The following is a 13,809-nucleotide window of genomic DNA, read 5'->3' as shown; positions in this document are numbered from 1 at the left end:
CACATTCCAAAGACTCGCACGTTTGCAGGTTAATTGGCTTCTGTAAAATTGTTTCTGGTGTGTGGGATAGAATGAGTGTATGAGCGGTCGCTGGTCGGCGTGCATTCAATGGGCTGAAGGGCCTGTCCCACGCTGCATCTCCAAACCAAATGAAAATTGCAGACCTGTCATAGAGCGGTAGGGTTGTACAGAATGGACACAGGCCCTTCGGCCCATCTTGATCTGTTCCGGTCCTGGTGCTGAGGACTATCAACACTCTTGACTCTTGGTATCCCAATGACTTGCTGGTTGGCAATTTAATTGTCCAGCGGAAATGGCTCTTTGTGTGTAGGTCAAGCGGAATAATCTCTCAGGAATTGATGGGAACGTGAGAAAAATGACTTGCCAACTAATCCATCTCAAATATATGGACACAAAAAAAGAAAAAAGTTTTCTAATAACTAACCTTGATCTCTGATTACATGTTAACTTTGTTCTTCTTGACCTACCTGAGTTTAATGTCCTCTGCTTGACAATTGTGTGTTCTTATTCTCCAATATTACAAAGACTACTTTCAAATTTCAGTTCTCTTGCCAATTAACTAAAGGCCTTTTAACTTTGTGTCAATGGGACTTTTCAGGGTCATGTTGAGCTTACTCCAATTCAAGCATCTTTTTTCCTGTTCCCCTTCCAAAAAGATTTATTTCATCTACTTTCCTCTTGATTAAAACTCCTCAACTTTGTCCGACCACTAAGCAGTATCTTTAGTCTTCATTTTCATCTTATCGAGGTGTATAAAATCATGAGAGGAATAGATCGGGTAGATACACAGAATCTCTTGCCCAGAGTAGGTGAATTGAGAAACAGAGGACGTACGTTTAAGGTAACGGGGAAAGATTTGGCAGTCTGAGGAGTAAGTCTTTCACACAAAGGGTGGTGTGTGTGTGGAACGAGCTGCCAGAGGAGGTAGTTGATGCTGGGACTATCCCAACGTTTAAGAAACAGACAGGCACATGGATAGGACAGTTTTGGAGGGATATATGGCCCAAACACAGACAGGTGGGACTCGTGTAGATGGGGCATATTGAGGGGTGTGGACAAGTTGGGCCGAACTGCCTGTTTCCACACTGTGTGGCTCCATCAACCCCCTACACCCCTGCAACCGTTCAAATCTCTTATTCCCTCTCCCCTTCAATGCCGATGGTCTACAAATAACACCTCCAGCAAACTCTCCACTGAACCCGAAACGTTGCCTGCCCATTCTTCCCACAGATACTGTCTGGCCTGCTGAGTTCCTCCAGCATTGTGTGTGTTTTGTTCAAGATCCTAGCACTTACAGCCTCTTGCGTCTCCATTTTCTTCTCTGGATGATTCATAAGCCAGGACTTTTCCAAATGTGGTCGAGGCTGCACTTGGTGAAGTTGTACTGGGGAGGTGTTTGACCGTGAGGGGAAGGCCACACAGTTCACCACTTGTGAGACACAAGGAACTGCAGATACTGCCATCTGGTGTCATTGGACTTGGACTCAGAAGTACCGGAGTAACTCAGTGGGTCAATCAGCGACTGGACAATTTGGACCGAGACCCGGGCAGTCACGGTGGCACAGCGGTAGAGTTGCTGCCTTACAGTGAATGCAGCGCCGGAGACCCGGGTTCGATCCTGACTACGGGTGCTGTCTGTACGGAGTTTGTACGTTCTCCCCGTGACCTGCGTGGGTTTTCTCCGAGGTCTTCGGTTTCCTCCCACACTCCAAAGACGTGCACGTTTGTTAGTTAATTGGCTTGGTAAGTGTAAAGAAAAATTGCCCCCCAGTGGGTATAGGATAGCGTTAATGCGTGGACCCGGTGGGCCGAAGGGCCTGTTTCCGCGCTGTATCTCTAAACTAAACTAAAGCCTTCTGCTGACAAATGTGTTAACTGCATTGGAATTTGACAGAGGTTGTGATTCCAAGTCCTCGTGAACTGGATGATGTGACATTCATGTTGCAACCTTTCCAGTTAAGACTTGGCCCTTGTAGATCAGTGCAAAATGTCAGCTAAACATATTGGAGGAATTTAAGACATTTTTGTCGTTCCATTTCAGGAAATAGAGGAGATCCAAGTGGGATTATATTCTGATTTATCGTCATTTTAACTGATGAGAAAACTATTCCAGGAGATTTTTGACTTGTTTTACTTGTTTCATTTTTGGCCTGGTCCCAACAAAGTTGTCATCTGGGGTTTAGATCATCACTTTAACATCTCCCCGTTTGTAATTGATTAACATGGCAGTGGGGCAGAATGATGAATACTGTGCGTTGGGTAGATTAGCACGGATTTTCCTTGTAATCCCTCAATAATACCCCATTTGCTGGTTGAATGTGCAGCTTGTTGGAGATCAGGGAGTAATAATTCCTGCAAATTCAATGCTTTTCACGAGCTAGGAGTGTTTAATTGTCATGTGTACTGACAAACAAACAAATAGATTCTCCCTTGCTGCAGCACGACAGGCTTGTAAACACAGCACACGCTAGATAATACTTAATAAACAATAAAGTAATGACCATACTAAAAACGTTCGAAACGTACAAGATTATTAAGGGGTTGGACACGTTAGAGGCAGGAAACATGTTCCCAATGTTGGGGGAGTCCAGAACAAGGGGCCACAGTTTAAGAATAAGGGGTAGGCCATTTAGAACTGAGATGAGGAAAAACTTTTTCAGTCAGAGAGTTGTGAATCTGTGGAATTCTCTGCCTCGGAAGGCAGTGGAGGCCAATTCTCTGAATGCATTCAAGAGAGAGCTAGATAGAGCTCTTAAGGATAGCGGAGTCAGGGGGTATGGGGAGGAGGCAGGAACGGGGTACTGATTGAGAATGATCAGCCATGATCACATTGAATGGCGGTGCTGGCTCGAATGGCCAAATGGCCTACTCCTGCACTTATTGTCTATTGTCTAAAAGTGCAACAGAACTGTGCAGTGGGGAGAGCTGCTGCCTCACAGCACCAGAGTAACGGGTTTGATCCTGACCTCGGGTGCTGTCTGTGTGGAGTTTGCACATTCTCCCTGTGACTGCGTGGGTTTCCACCGGGTGCTCCGGTTTCCTCCCACATCCCAAAGACGTGCGGGTTTGTAGGTTAATTGGCCCTCTGTAAATTGCCCCCTAGTGCGTAGGGAGTGGATGAGAAAGTGGGATAACATGGAACTGGTGTGAACGGTCAACACGGACTCGATGGGCTAAAGGGCCTGTTTCCGCGATGTTCTCGCAAACTAAATAACACCAGTGCCATGAAGCCAAGCCGATGATGCGTAGTTCAGTCTATGTAATGAAGCCAAAGGCAAAATGTTTTCACTTTCCTTGTAGAACTTGCATTTTAAAGAAATGTTCATAACGTACAAATCTCTTGCGTAGGAAGGAACTGCAGATGCTGGTTTAAATCGAAGATAGACACAAAATGCTGGAGTAACTCAGCAGGATGGGCAGCATCTCTGGAGAGAGGGAATGGGTGACGTTTCAGGTCTGAAGAAGGGTCTCGATCCGAAACGTCACCCATTCCTTCTCTCTGTTGATGCTGCCTGTCCTGCTGAGATACTCCAGCATTTTGTGTCTATCTTTGTACAGAATCTCTTCCTATTTTCTGCATGCACTAATCCTTCTCAAATGACACTGGGTTCTTGAATCCCACCGATTCCTTCGCTATGGTCCTCTATTGCTCTGGCCTGGACATTCTCTCTTGTAGCACAATGAGCGGCAGGCAGTTGGGTTTAACCTCCCTGCCAAAACGCACATCTCCAGTGGGCTGGCCAGTGTGCAGTGATTGATTAGCAAACCTTGCATGTGTGCTTAAAACCACACTTTCTACAATCGATCATTGATTAGTTCAAAGACAGACACAAAATGCTGGAGTAACTCAGCGGGACAGGCAGCATCTCTGGAGAGAGGGAATGGGCGAAGTTTTCGAGTCAAGACCATTCTTGATTAGTAAAATAAAAGCCCCGGGAGTAGAAGTTCAATAAAATATGAAAGTTTGAAAACGCACACTTACAGATTCAGGGACAATTTTTTCCGGGCTGTTATCAGGCAACTGAGCCATCCTCGCACCAACTAGAGAACAGTCCTGAACTCCCATCTACCTCATTGGACACACTCGAACTATCTTTGATCGGACGTTTTCAGGCTTTATCTTGTGCTAAACATTATTCCTTTTATCCTGCATCAGTCACTGTGGACGGCTTGATTGTTATCACATGTAGCCTTATCACTGACTGGATGGCACGCTACAAGAAAATAAATCACCGCATATTGGTACACGTGGCAATGATTAACTAAACTAAAGAAGAGATTTCTTTAGTCAGAGGGTGGTGAAACTGTGGAATTCTTTGCCAGAGATGGCTGTTGGAGGCCAAGTCAGTGGATATTTTTAAGACAGAGATTGACAGATTCTTGATTAGTGTGGGTGTCAGGGGTTATGGGGAGAAGGCAGGAGAATGGGGTTGAGAGGGAAAGAGAGATCAGCCGTGATTGAATGGCGGAGTGGGCCCAATGGGTATAATTCTGCTCCTCTGACTTCTGAACTTCTGAGCTAAATAAACTGAACCAAGCCTAGAGGAGGAGTCCTGAACTCATTAATCTACCTCATTAGAGACCCCCCGACTATCTTTGTTCGGACTTTACTGGCTTTAGAAGTTCATGTTCATTAGTGATAGGAGCAGAATTAGGCCATTCAGCCCATCAAGTCTACTCCGCCATTCAATCATAGCTCGACCCGAAACGTCGCTCATTCCTTCTCTCCTGAGATGCTGCCTGACCTGCTGAGTTACTCCAGCATTTTGTGAATAAATACCTTCAATCATAGCTGATCTATCTCTCCCTCCTAACCCCATTCTCCTGCCTCCTCCCCACAACCCCTGACACCCGTACTAATCAAGAATCTATCTATCTCTGCCTTCAAAATATCCATTGACTAGGCCTCCACAGCCTTCTGTGCACTGAATGTTATTCGCGTTATTCTTTTCTCATTTATCTGCATACGATGAATGGCTCGATTGTAATCATGTACTGTCTTTCTGCCAGAGATAGATAGGTTCTTGATTAGTACGGTGTCAGGGGTAATGGGAACTTGTGACTTGTAAGGGGTAATTCACACAGAGAGTGGTGAATCTGTGGAATTCTCTGCCACAGAAGGTAGTTGAGGCCAGTTCATTGGCTATATTTAAGAGGGAGTTAGATGTAGCCCTTGTGGCTAAAGGGATCAGGGGGTACGGAGAGAAGGCAGGTACAGGATACTGAGTTGGATGATCAGCCATGATCACATTGAATGGCGGTGCAGGCTCGAAGGGCCGAATGGCCTACTCCTGCACCTATTTTCTATGTTTCTATGTAAGAAGGCAGGAGAATGGGGTTAGTAGGGAGAGGTAGATCAGCCATGATTGAATGGAGGAGTAGACTTGATGGGCCGAATGGCCTAATTCTGCTCCTATCACTTATGGCCTTATGACTGGCTAGCACGCAACAAAAGCTTTTCACTGTACCTCGGTACACGTAACAATAAACTAAAACTAAACTGAATATGAAACCTTCAGTGTGCACAAGCCACAAGCTGTTTTTGATGCATTCATTCATTGATCACTGGCTCCTTCTGTCTCATCAGGTTGCTCAACAATAACCAAATTAAAGGGATTCCACGACGAGCCTTTGAGGAATTGGAAAACCTGAAATATCTGTGAGTATAAATCAACAAACACCCGGAAAAAAAGTATTTACTGCGTTGGAATTAGTTGACGTCATTGGGTTCAATTCTGCTTTGCCACATTGATTTATGAAATGAGCATTGAGTAATCGTGTGTAGTAGGATTAATTTGCTGTTGGATAATGTTATTCCCAGTCAGTAACTCGCAACACAAGTATTTAATTCACGAGCAACGGATCATTGCACTTACTAAATGTGGATAATGTAGAACAGCTGCGTTGTTGGATGGTCACATCTCTAAACAATTTGCAGAAGTGCATCATTCTAATAAATATTACCAGATGAATTACAATCTCCAGATGGGCAGTTTTTCCTCCGTGAGCTTCAAGTCTTATGTAATTCTGAATTATGGGCGGTTCAATAGACAATAGACAATAGACAATAGGTGCAGGAGGAGGCCATTCGGCCCTTCGAGCCAGCACCGCCATTCAATGTGATCATGGCTGATCATTCTCAATCAGTACCCCATTCCTGCCTTCTCCCCATACCCCCTGACTCCGCTATCCTTAAGAGCTCTATCTAGCTCTCTCTTGAATGCATTCAGAGAATTGGCCTCCACTGCCCTCTGAGCAGAGAATTCCACAGATTCACAACTCTATGACTGAAAAAGTTTTTCCTCGTCTCAGTTCTAAATGGCCTACCCCTTATTCTTAAACTGTGGCCCCTTGTTCTGGACTCCCCCAACATTGGGAACATGTTTCCTGCCTCTAACGTGTCCAACCCCTTAATAATCTTATACGTTTTGATAAGATCTCTCATCCTTCTAAATTCCAGTGTATACGAGCCTAGTCGCTCCAGTCTTTCAACATATGACAGACCCGCCATTCCAGGAATTAACCTAGTAAACCTACGCTGCACGCCCTCAATAGCAAGAATATCCTTCCTCAAATTTGGAGACCAAAACTCGTTGGTGCAGCGGTAGAGTCACTACCTCACAGCGCAAGAGACCAGGGTTCGATCCTGACCTTGGGTGCTGTCTGTATGGAGTTTGTACGTTCTCCCTGTGACCTGCGTGGGTTTTCTCCGGGTGCTCCGGTTTCCTCCAACATTCCAAAGACGTGCGGGTTTGTAAGTTAATTGGCTTTGGAAAAATTGTAAATTGTCCCTAGTGCGTGTAGGGTAATGTGAGTGTACGGGGTGATCGCTGGTCGGCGCGGACTCGATGGGCCGAAGGGCCTGTTTCCGTGCTGTGTCTCTAAAGTAAAGCTAAACAATGATACAGGGTTGAGTTCTCGTCTCGGCGTAAAGTGATATGTTCCTGTTCTGTAGGTTATGATTAAAACAAACCTCTTCAACAGCGGCCCTGTGACGCAGTGGGTGGAGCTGCTGCTCACAGTAGAAACTCCTGATCCTAATCTAGATGCTGCCTGTGTGGAGTTTGCACCTTCTCCCTGTGACCACGTGGGTTTCTTCTGGGTGCTCTGGTTTCCTCCCACTTCCAAAGGCCATGCAGGTTCGTAGGTCAATTGACCTGTGTAAATTGCCCCTAGTGTTTAGTTTAGTTCAGAGACACAGTGCAGAAACAGGCCCTTCGGCCCACCGGGTCCATGCCGCCCAGCGGTCCCCGCACACTAACACTATCCAACACACACTAGGGGCAATTTTTACATTGACCAAGCCAATTAACCTACAAACCTGTACGTCTTTGGAGTGTGGGAGGAAACCGAAGATCTCGGAGATAAACCCACGCAGGTCACGGGAAGAACGTACAAACACCGTACAGACGGCGCCCGTAGTCAGGATCGAACCCGGGTCTCCGGCGCTGCATTCGCTGTAAGGCAGCAACTCTACCGCTGCACCACCGTGACCGCCCGTGTGTAAGATCATATATTGTAGGAGCAGAATTAGGCCATTCAGCCCATCGAGACTGCCCCACCATTCAATCGTGGCTGATCCATTTCAGGGAGTGGGTGGGGAGTGGGGTTACGTGGCATTAATGTGAAAGGGTTTAGGTTAGAGATACAGCGTGGAAACAGGCCCTGCGGCCCACCAAGTCCACGCCGACTATTACAATCTAGAGAAGCCAATTCACCTACAAACCTTCTTTGGAGTGCGGGAGGAAACCGAAGCACCCGGAGAAAACCCACGCGGTCACAGGGAGAACATGTGAACTCTGTCGAGACAGCATCCATGGTCAGGATCGAACCCGGGTCCCTGGTGCTGCAAGGCCCTTGCTAGTTATTGATGCTTGGCATGAGCTCGCTAGGCTGAAGGGCCTGTTTCCATGCTGAATCTTTCAATCTATTTGTTGTTTCAAGCTGTTTCAAGAGACTTCTAGATAGGCACATGGGTAGGCTGGGAATGGATGGGGTATGGGTGGGCTGAAAGATGGCAGATGGAGTTTAATGCTGATAAGTGTGAGGTGCTGCATTTTGGTAGGACAAATCAAAATAGGACGTACAGGGTAAATGGTAGGGAATTGAGGAATGCAGTGGAACAGAGGGATCTGGGAATAACTGTGCATTGTTCCCTGAAGGTGGAATCTCATGTGGATAGGGTGGTGAAGAAGGCGTTTGGTATGCTTGCCTTTATAAATCAGAGCATCGAGTATAGAAGTTGGGATGTAATGTTAAAATTGTACAGGGCATTGGTGAGGCCGAATCTGGAGTATGGTGTGCAGTTCTGGTCGCCAAATTATAGGAAGGATGTCGACAAAATGGAGAGGGTACAGAGGAGATTTACTAGAATGTTGCCTGGGTTTCAGCACTTAGGCTACAGAGAGAGGTTGAACAGGTTGGGTCTTTATTCTTTGGAGCATAGAAGGTTGAGGGGGGACTTGATAGAGGTTTTTAAATTTTTGAGAGGGACGGACAGAGTTGACGTGGGTAGGCTTTTCCCTTTGAGAGTGGGGAAGATTCCAACAAGGGGACATAGCTTCAGAATTGAGGGACAAAAGTTTAGGGGTAACATGAGGGGTAACTTCTTTACTCAGAGGGTGGTGGCTGTATGGAATGGGCTTCCGGTGGAAGTGGTGGAGGCTGGCTCGATTTTATTATATAAGAGTAAATTGGATAGGTATATGGATAGGAGGGGATTAGAGGGTTATGGTCTGAGAGCAGGTAGATGAGACTAGGTCAGGGAGAGTGGTCGGCGTGGACTGGTAGGGCCGAACGGGCCTGTTTCCATGCTGTAGTTGTTATATGGTTATATGTGCTGGTAGCGGTGATTGGTTTCATTTACAGCATGGACATTGTGGGCTGAATGGCCTGTTTCTATGCTCTACTGTTCCATATGAATTTAAATTGGGGGTAAAAGTGGGCACTTTTTTCACCGTGCCCGCTGAGCTAAATGTGACTTGGTCGTGTGCAAGAGTGGTCGTAGCAATGTGTGGTCGTTTCACAACTTTTTCCAAAGGTTTCATTGACTCTTCTGTCAAAGATAGGGCAAGTTATTCATAAGTGATAGGCGAAGAATTAGGCCATTCGGCCCATCAAGTCTACTCCGCCATTCAATCATGGCTGATCTATCTCTCCCTCCTAACCCCATTCTCCTGCCTTCTCCCCATAACCCCTGACACCCATGCTAATCCAGAATCTATCTATCTCTGCTAAAAAATATGTCTTTTGACTTGGCCTCCACAGCCTTCTTTGGCAGAGATTCACCACCTTATTGATCCCAATGTTAAAATGCTACGATTTGTTAATGATTTGCATCTTGGCTTGTAACTAGTGTGCAGGTAAACAGTAGGGTATTGTCTTACTAATCTCTTTCCATTTCTCTGCAGCTACCTGTACAAAAATGAAATCCAGACAATCCAAAAACAAGCTTTCAAGGGGTTGGTTTCCCTGGAACAGCTGTAAGTTTATAAGTTATCATGTTTTGTGTAAATAAAACACACACACACATATATATATATATATCTATATATATTTATATACATCTATATATATTTGTATATATTTATATTATAATATATTTATATTATATGTATTTATTTTATATATATATATTTATATTATATATACATATTATATATCTATGTATATATATCTATAAAATAAATACATATAAAATAAATATATATAATATAAATATATATATATATATACACAAAATGCTGGAGTAACTCAGCAGGTCAGGCAGCATCTCAGGAGAGAAGGAATGGGTGACGTTTCGGGTCGAGACCCTTCATCAGACCCGAAACGTCACCCATTCCTTCTGTCCTGAGATGCTGCCTGACCTGCTGAGTTACTCCAGCATTTTGTGAATAAATACCTTCGATTTATACCAGCATCTGCAGTTATTTTCTTATACTATATATATATATAACCATATGTTTTGTGGCCATAACCTTGGCCACAAACTCTTCGAAGCACTTCCCTCTGGAAGGCGACTCCGGACTGTCAAAGCAGCCACAGCCAGACATAAAAACAGCTTTTTTCCACGAGTGATAGTTCCACTCAACAACCAAAGTCTGTAGTCTCTTTTTTGCTCTGGTTTATTTTCACCCACATGTTTAGGCCGTAATGTTGTATCCTTATTGTTTTGATGTGTTTATGCTTTATTCTTAATTGTTAACTGTATGTTTGTGCTGTCATTTGTGAGCGGAGCACCAAGGCACATTCCTTGTATCTGCACATACTTGGCCAATAAACTTATTCATTCATTCATTCATGTATTTCTTGGTGCATTTAAAACGAAAATGTCATTTGACATTTCCATTGCACCATGCCATAGTGTATGCATGGTAAAATCTTTGGTTACCGCTGCAGATCTAATATACCAAAGATTTATCTATGGTTGTCTGGTTAAAATAAATCTCATTTATATGAAGTAAACTGATCTCCAATTACGTTACCCATCAATACTATTGGGTCTGATGTTTAGTTTAGAGATACAATGCTGAAACAGGCCCTTCGGCCCACTGTGACCGTGTCGACCAGCGTTCTCCGCACACTAACACTATCCTCCACACACTAGGGACAGTTTACATTTATACCAAGCCAATTAACCTACAAACCTGTACGTCTTTGGAGTGTGACTCCGTACAGACAAGCACCTGAAGTTGGGATCGAACCTTAGTCTCTGGCGCTGGAAGGCTGTAGCTCTACCACTGCGCCACCGTGCCGCCCTAGTTCCAGCGGAGAAAGTCAAATGACTTTTGCCGAACACTAAGTGCCGGAGGAAGTCAGCGGGTCAGGCAGCATCTGTGGAGGGGAAGGAACAGGTGACGTTTCGGGATGGGACCCTCCTTCAGACTGATTGTAGTCGGGATCAGAAAGCTAACACAGAGAGGTGAAGATAGGACAAAGCCTGGCGAGTGATAGGTGGGTACAGGTGAGGGGGGGTTGATTGGCACATAGGTGACAAAGACTGGAGGTGAAAAGGAAACAATATGGTGTCAGACAAGGAGAGAGGTGAGATGTAAAGCTGGGGGAGGCTCATGAGTGAACAGGGCAGGGGGGGAGTGGAACGTTGGGTTTATCTTAACTGGTCTTTGAGATTGAGGCTGCAACATTATTTGGAAGATAATTAGGTTAGCATTTTTAAAGGGCAGCCATAAATCGGGAGTCTAAACGATGACTCTCATTGAGTAGCCAGTGTGTAAGGCGGCACGGTGGCGCAGCAGGTAGAGCTGCTGCCTCACAGCACCAGAGACCCGGGTTCGATCCCGACTACAGGTGCTATCTGTATGGAGTTTGTACGTTCTCCCCGTGACTGCGTGGGTTTTCTCCGAGATCTTCTCTTTCCTCCCACGCTCCAAAGATGTACGGGTTTGTAGGTTAACTGGCTTGGTATAAATGTAAAATTGACCCTAGTGTGTGTAGGATAGTGTTAGTGTGCGGGGATCGCTGGTTGGCGCGGACTCGGTGGGCCGAAGGAAGGGTCTGTTTCTCTAAACTAAACTAAAGTTGTCTACGTGTCACCTCGTTTGCTAACTTCTCTTAATCAATGTTTTTTTTGTAATCCCAACAGGTACCTTCACTTCAATAATATCGAGGTGTTAGAATCTGAAACATTTAGCGATCTTCCTAAACTTGAACGATTGTACGTACACGTTTTTGTAACTTTTACTGCATGTTTTTTCAAAGATAATAATTTTAATCCGCCAGTTTCCAGCAGCATTTTCTCCACATTGTTCTAATATTCTTCGGCCTGTGATCAGATGGTGTTTGAGGCAGCATCTCTGGAGAAAAGGAATGGGTGACATTTCAGATTGAGACCCTAAACGTGACCCATTCCTTCTCTCCAGAGATGCTGCCTCAAATCCTCCTAGCTGATGTTACCTTTTGTCCCTTATTTGGGAGTGAGGAGGTTGGCAACCCTAAGTTCCAGTTTCTTGAGCACAAACTCCAGGCTGATGCTCCAATGATGTACAAAGGGGGAGCTGTGTTACTGGAAGAGTGGACTTTCAGATGAGATTTGAAGCCAAGAGCTCATCTCATCTTTTGCTGAAGGTGACAATCCAGCTCCACCACGATTTTGGTCCCAGGGCCTTTCCGGATTATCCGTGTTGCCGGACTAACAGAGGTCACGGCCTCCGAGAGGTGTCCAACGGTACCGGAACCTTCCGCCGAGGGACCGAGATACCGGCCCGCAAAGTTGTCCTGGGGAGCCGGCTGTGGGGACGGATCTGCCGGCTCGGGCGGGGCTTGAGTTCCAGAGCCCCGGCCGCAGGGGGCAGAGTCCACCCGCCGATCGGCCGCGGAAGTCCCGATGAGGTCGAGATCGGCCGCCTCACCCGGCCTGGGGGACATGTTTCCTATTCTGCATTTTCATGATTTGAACCCAACTTTCTAACTTAGAACAGATGTAGACCGTGAGCTTATTCACGGAAAGACAAATGAAGCACAAATATAAGAAGTTACACCTCCACAAAACTGCTGGGAAAGGTTGCATTTGCTTTGAAAAGACATAGAACAGGAACAGTTTAGTTTACACCAACGGTAGACCCAAAATGCTGGAGTAGGTCAGCGGGTCAGGCAGCATCTCTGGAGAGAAGGAATGGGTCACGTTTAGAGTCTCAATCTGAAATGTCACCCATTCCTTTTCTCCAGAGATGCTGCCTGTCCCGCTGAGTTACTCCAGCTTTTTGTGTCTACCTTCGATTTAAACCAGCATCTGCAGTTTTCTTTCCTACTGAACTGAACTGTTCCATTAGCTGTAAAATGGTTCAGGATGCCCTGAAAACGTGTGAAGAACTTTATTTGAGAGCACAGCTAGGGCACGTAACTCTAGGTGACACAATAATCTTCAATCCTTCTCAACATTGTCACCTTTTTCAGTGTCACGAAATTTACTACATTTTTTTAACAAATTTTTAATTGAAATGTTGTAGATTTTTGCACAACAATCGACTGTCGAGAATTCATCCAGGGACCTTCAATCAACTTGAATCACTGAAACGACTGTGAGTAACAAAAGCGCTGGAACACCATCTAGAAGAGAGAAGGCTTAAGTTTAGTAGATACAGCACAGACACAGGCCCTTCAGCCCACCGAGTCCACGCCGACCATCAATCACCCGTTCACACCAGATGGGTCCTTTTCGGAATGGCAGGCAGTGACCAGTGGGGTACCGCAAGGTTCGGTGCTGGGACCCCAGCTATTTACGATATACATTAATGACTTAGATGAAGAGATTAAAAGTACCATTAGCAAATTTGCAGATGATACTAAGCTGGGGGGTAGTGTGAATTGTGAGGAAGATGCAATAAGGCTGCAGGGTGACTTGGACAGGTTGTGTGAGTGGGCAGATACATGGCAGATGCAGTTTAATGTAGATAAGTGTGAGGTTATTCACTTTGGAAGTAAGAATAGAAAGGCAGATTATTATCTGAATGGTGTCAAGTTAGGAGGAGGGGGAGTTCATCGAGATCTGGGTGTCCTAGTGCATCAGTCAATGAAAGGAAGCATGCAGGTACAGCAGGCAGTGAAGAAAGCCAATGGAATGTTGGCCTTCGTAACAAGAGGAGTTGAGTATAGGAGCAAAGAGGTCCTTCTACAGTTGTACCGGGCCCTGGTGAGACCGCACCTGGAGTACTGTGTGCAGTTTTGGTCTCCAAATTTGAGGAAGGATATTCTTGCTATTGAGGGCGTGCAGCGTAGGTTCACTAGGTTGATTCCCGGAATGGCGGGACTGTCGTATGTTGAAAGGCTGGA

General features: G+C 45.5%; 1 protein-coding gene across 1 annotated transcript in view; it reads left to right on the top strand.

Annotated features, from left to right (window-relative positions):
* LOC144604715 (peroxidasin homolog) overlaps positions 1 to 13,809 on the top strand; it is a 122,235-nt gene that overhangs the window by 53,136 nt on the left and 55,290 nt on the right. Inside the window, exons 3-6 of the mRNA XM_078419364.1 lie at positions 5,609 to 5,680; positions 9,432 to 9,503; positions 11,624 to 11,695; positions 12,987 to 13,058. Coding sequence (XP_078275490.1) covers positions 5,609 to 5,680; positions 9,432 to 9,503; positions 11,624 to 11,695; positions 12,987 to 13,058 — 288 coding nt within the window. The remainder of the gene's footprint in view (positions 1 to 5,608; positions 5,681 to 9,431; positions 9,504 to 11,623; positions 11,696 to 12,986; positions 13,059 to 13,809) is intronic.

Source organism: Rhinoraja longicauda, chromosome 22 (assembly GCF_053455715.1).
Source record: "Rhinoraja longicauda isolate Sanriku21f chromosome 22, sRhiLon1.1, whole genome shotgun sequence".
In the NCBI taxonomy this organism is placed as follows: Eukaryota; Metazoa; Chordata; class Chondrichthyes; order Rajiformes; family Arhynchobatidae; genus Rhinoraja; species Rhinoraja longicauda.
This window is presented reverse-complemented; position numbering and strand designations above follow the sequence as displayed.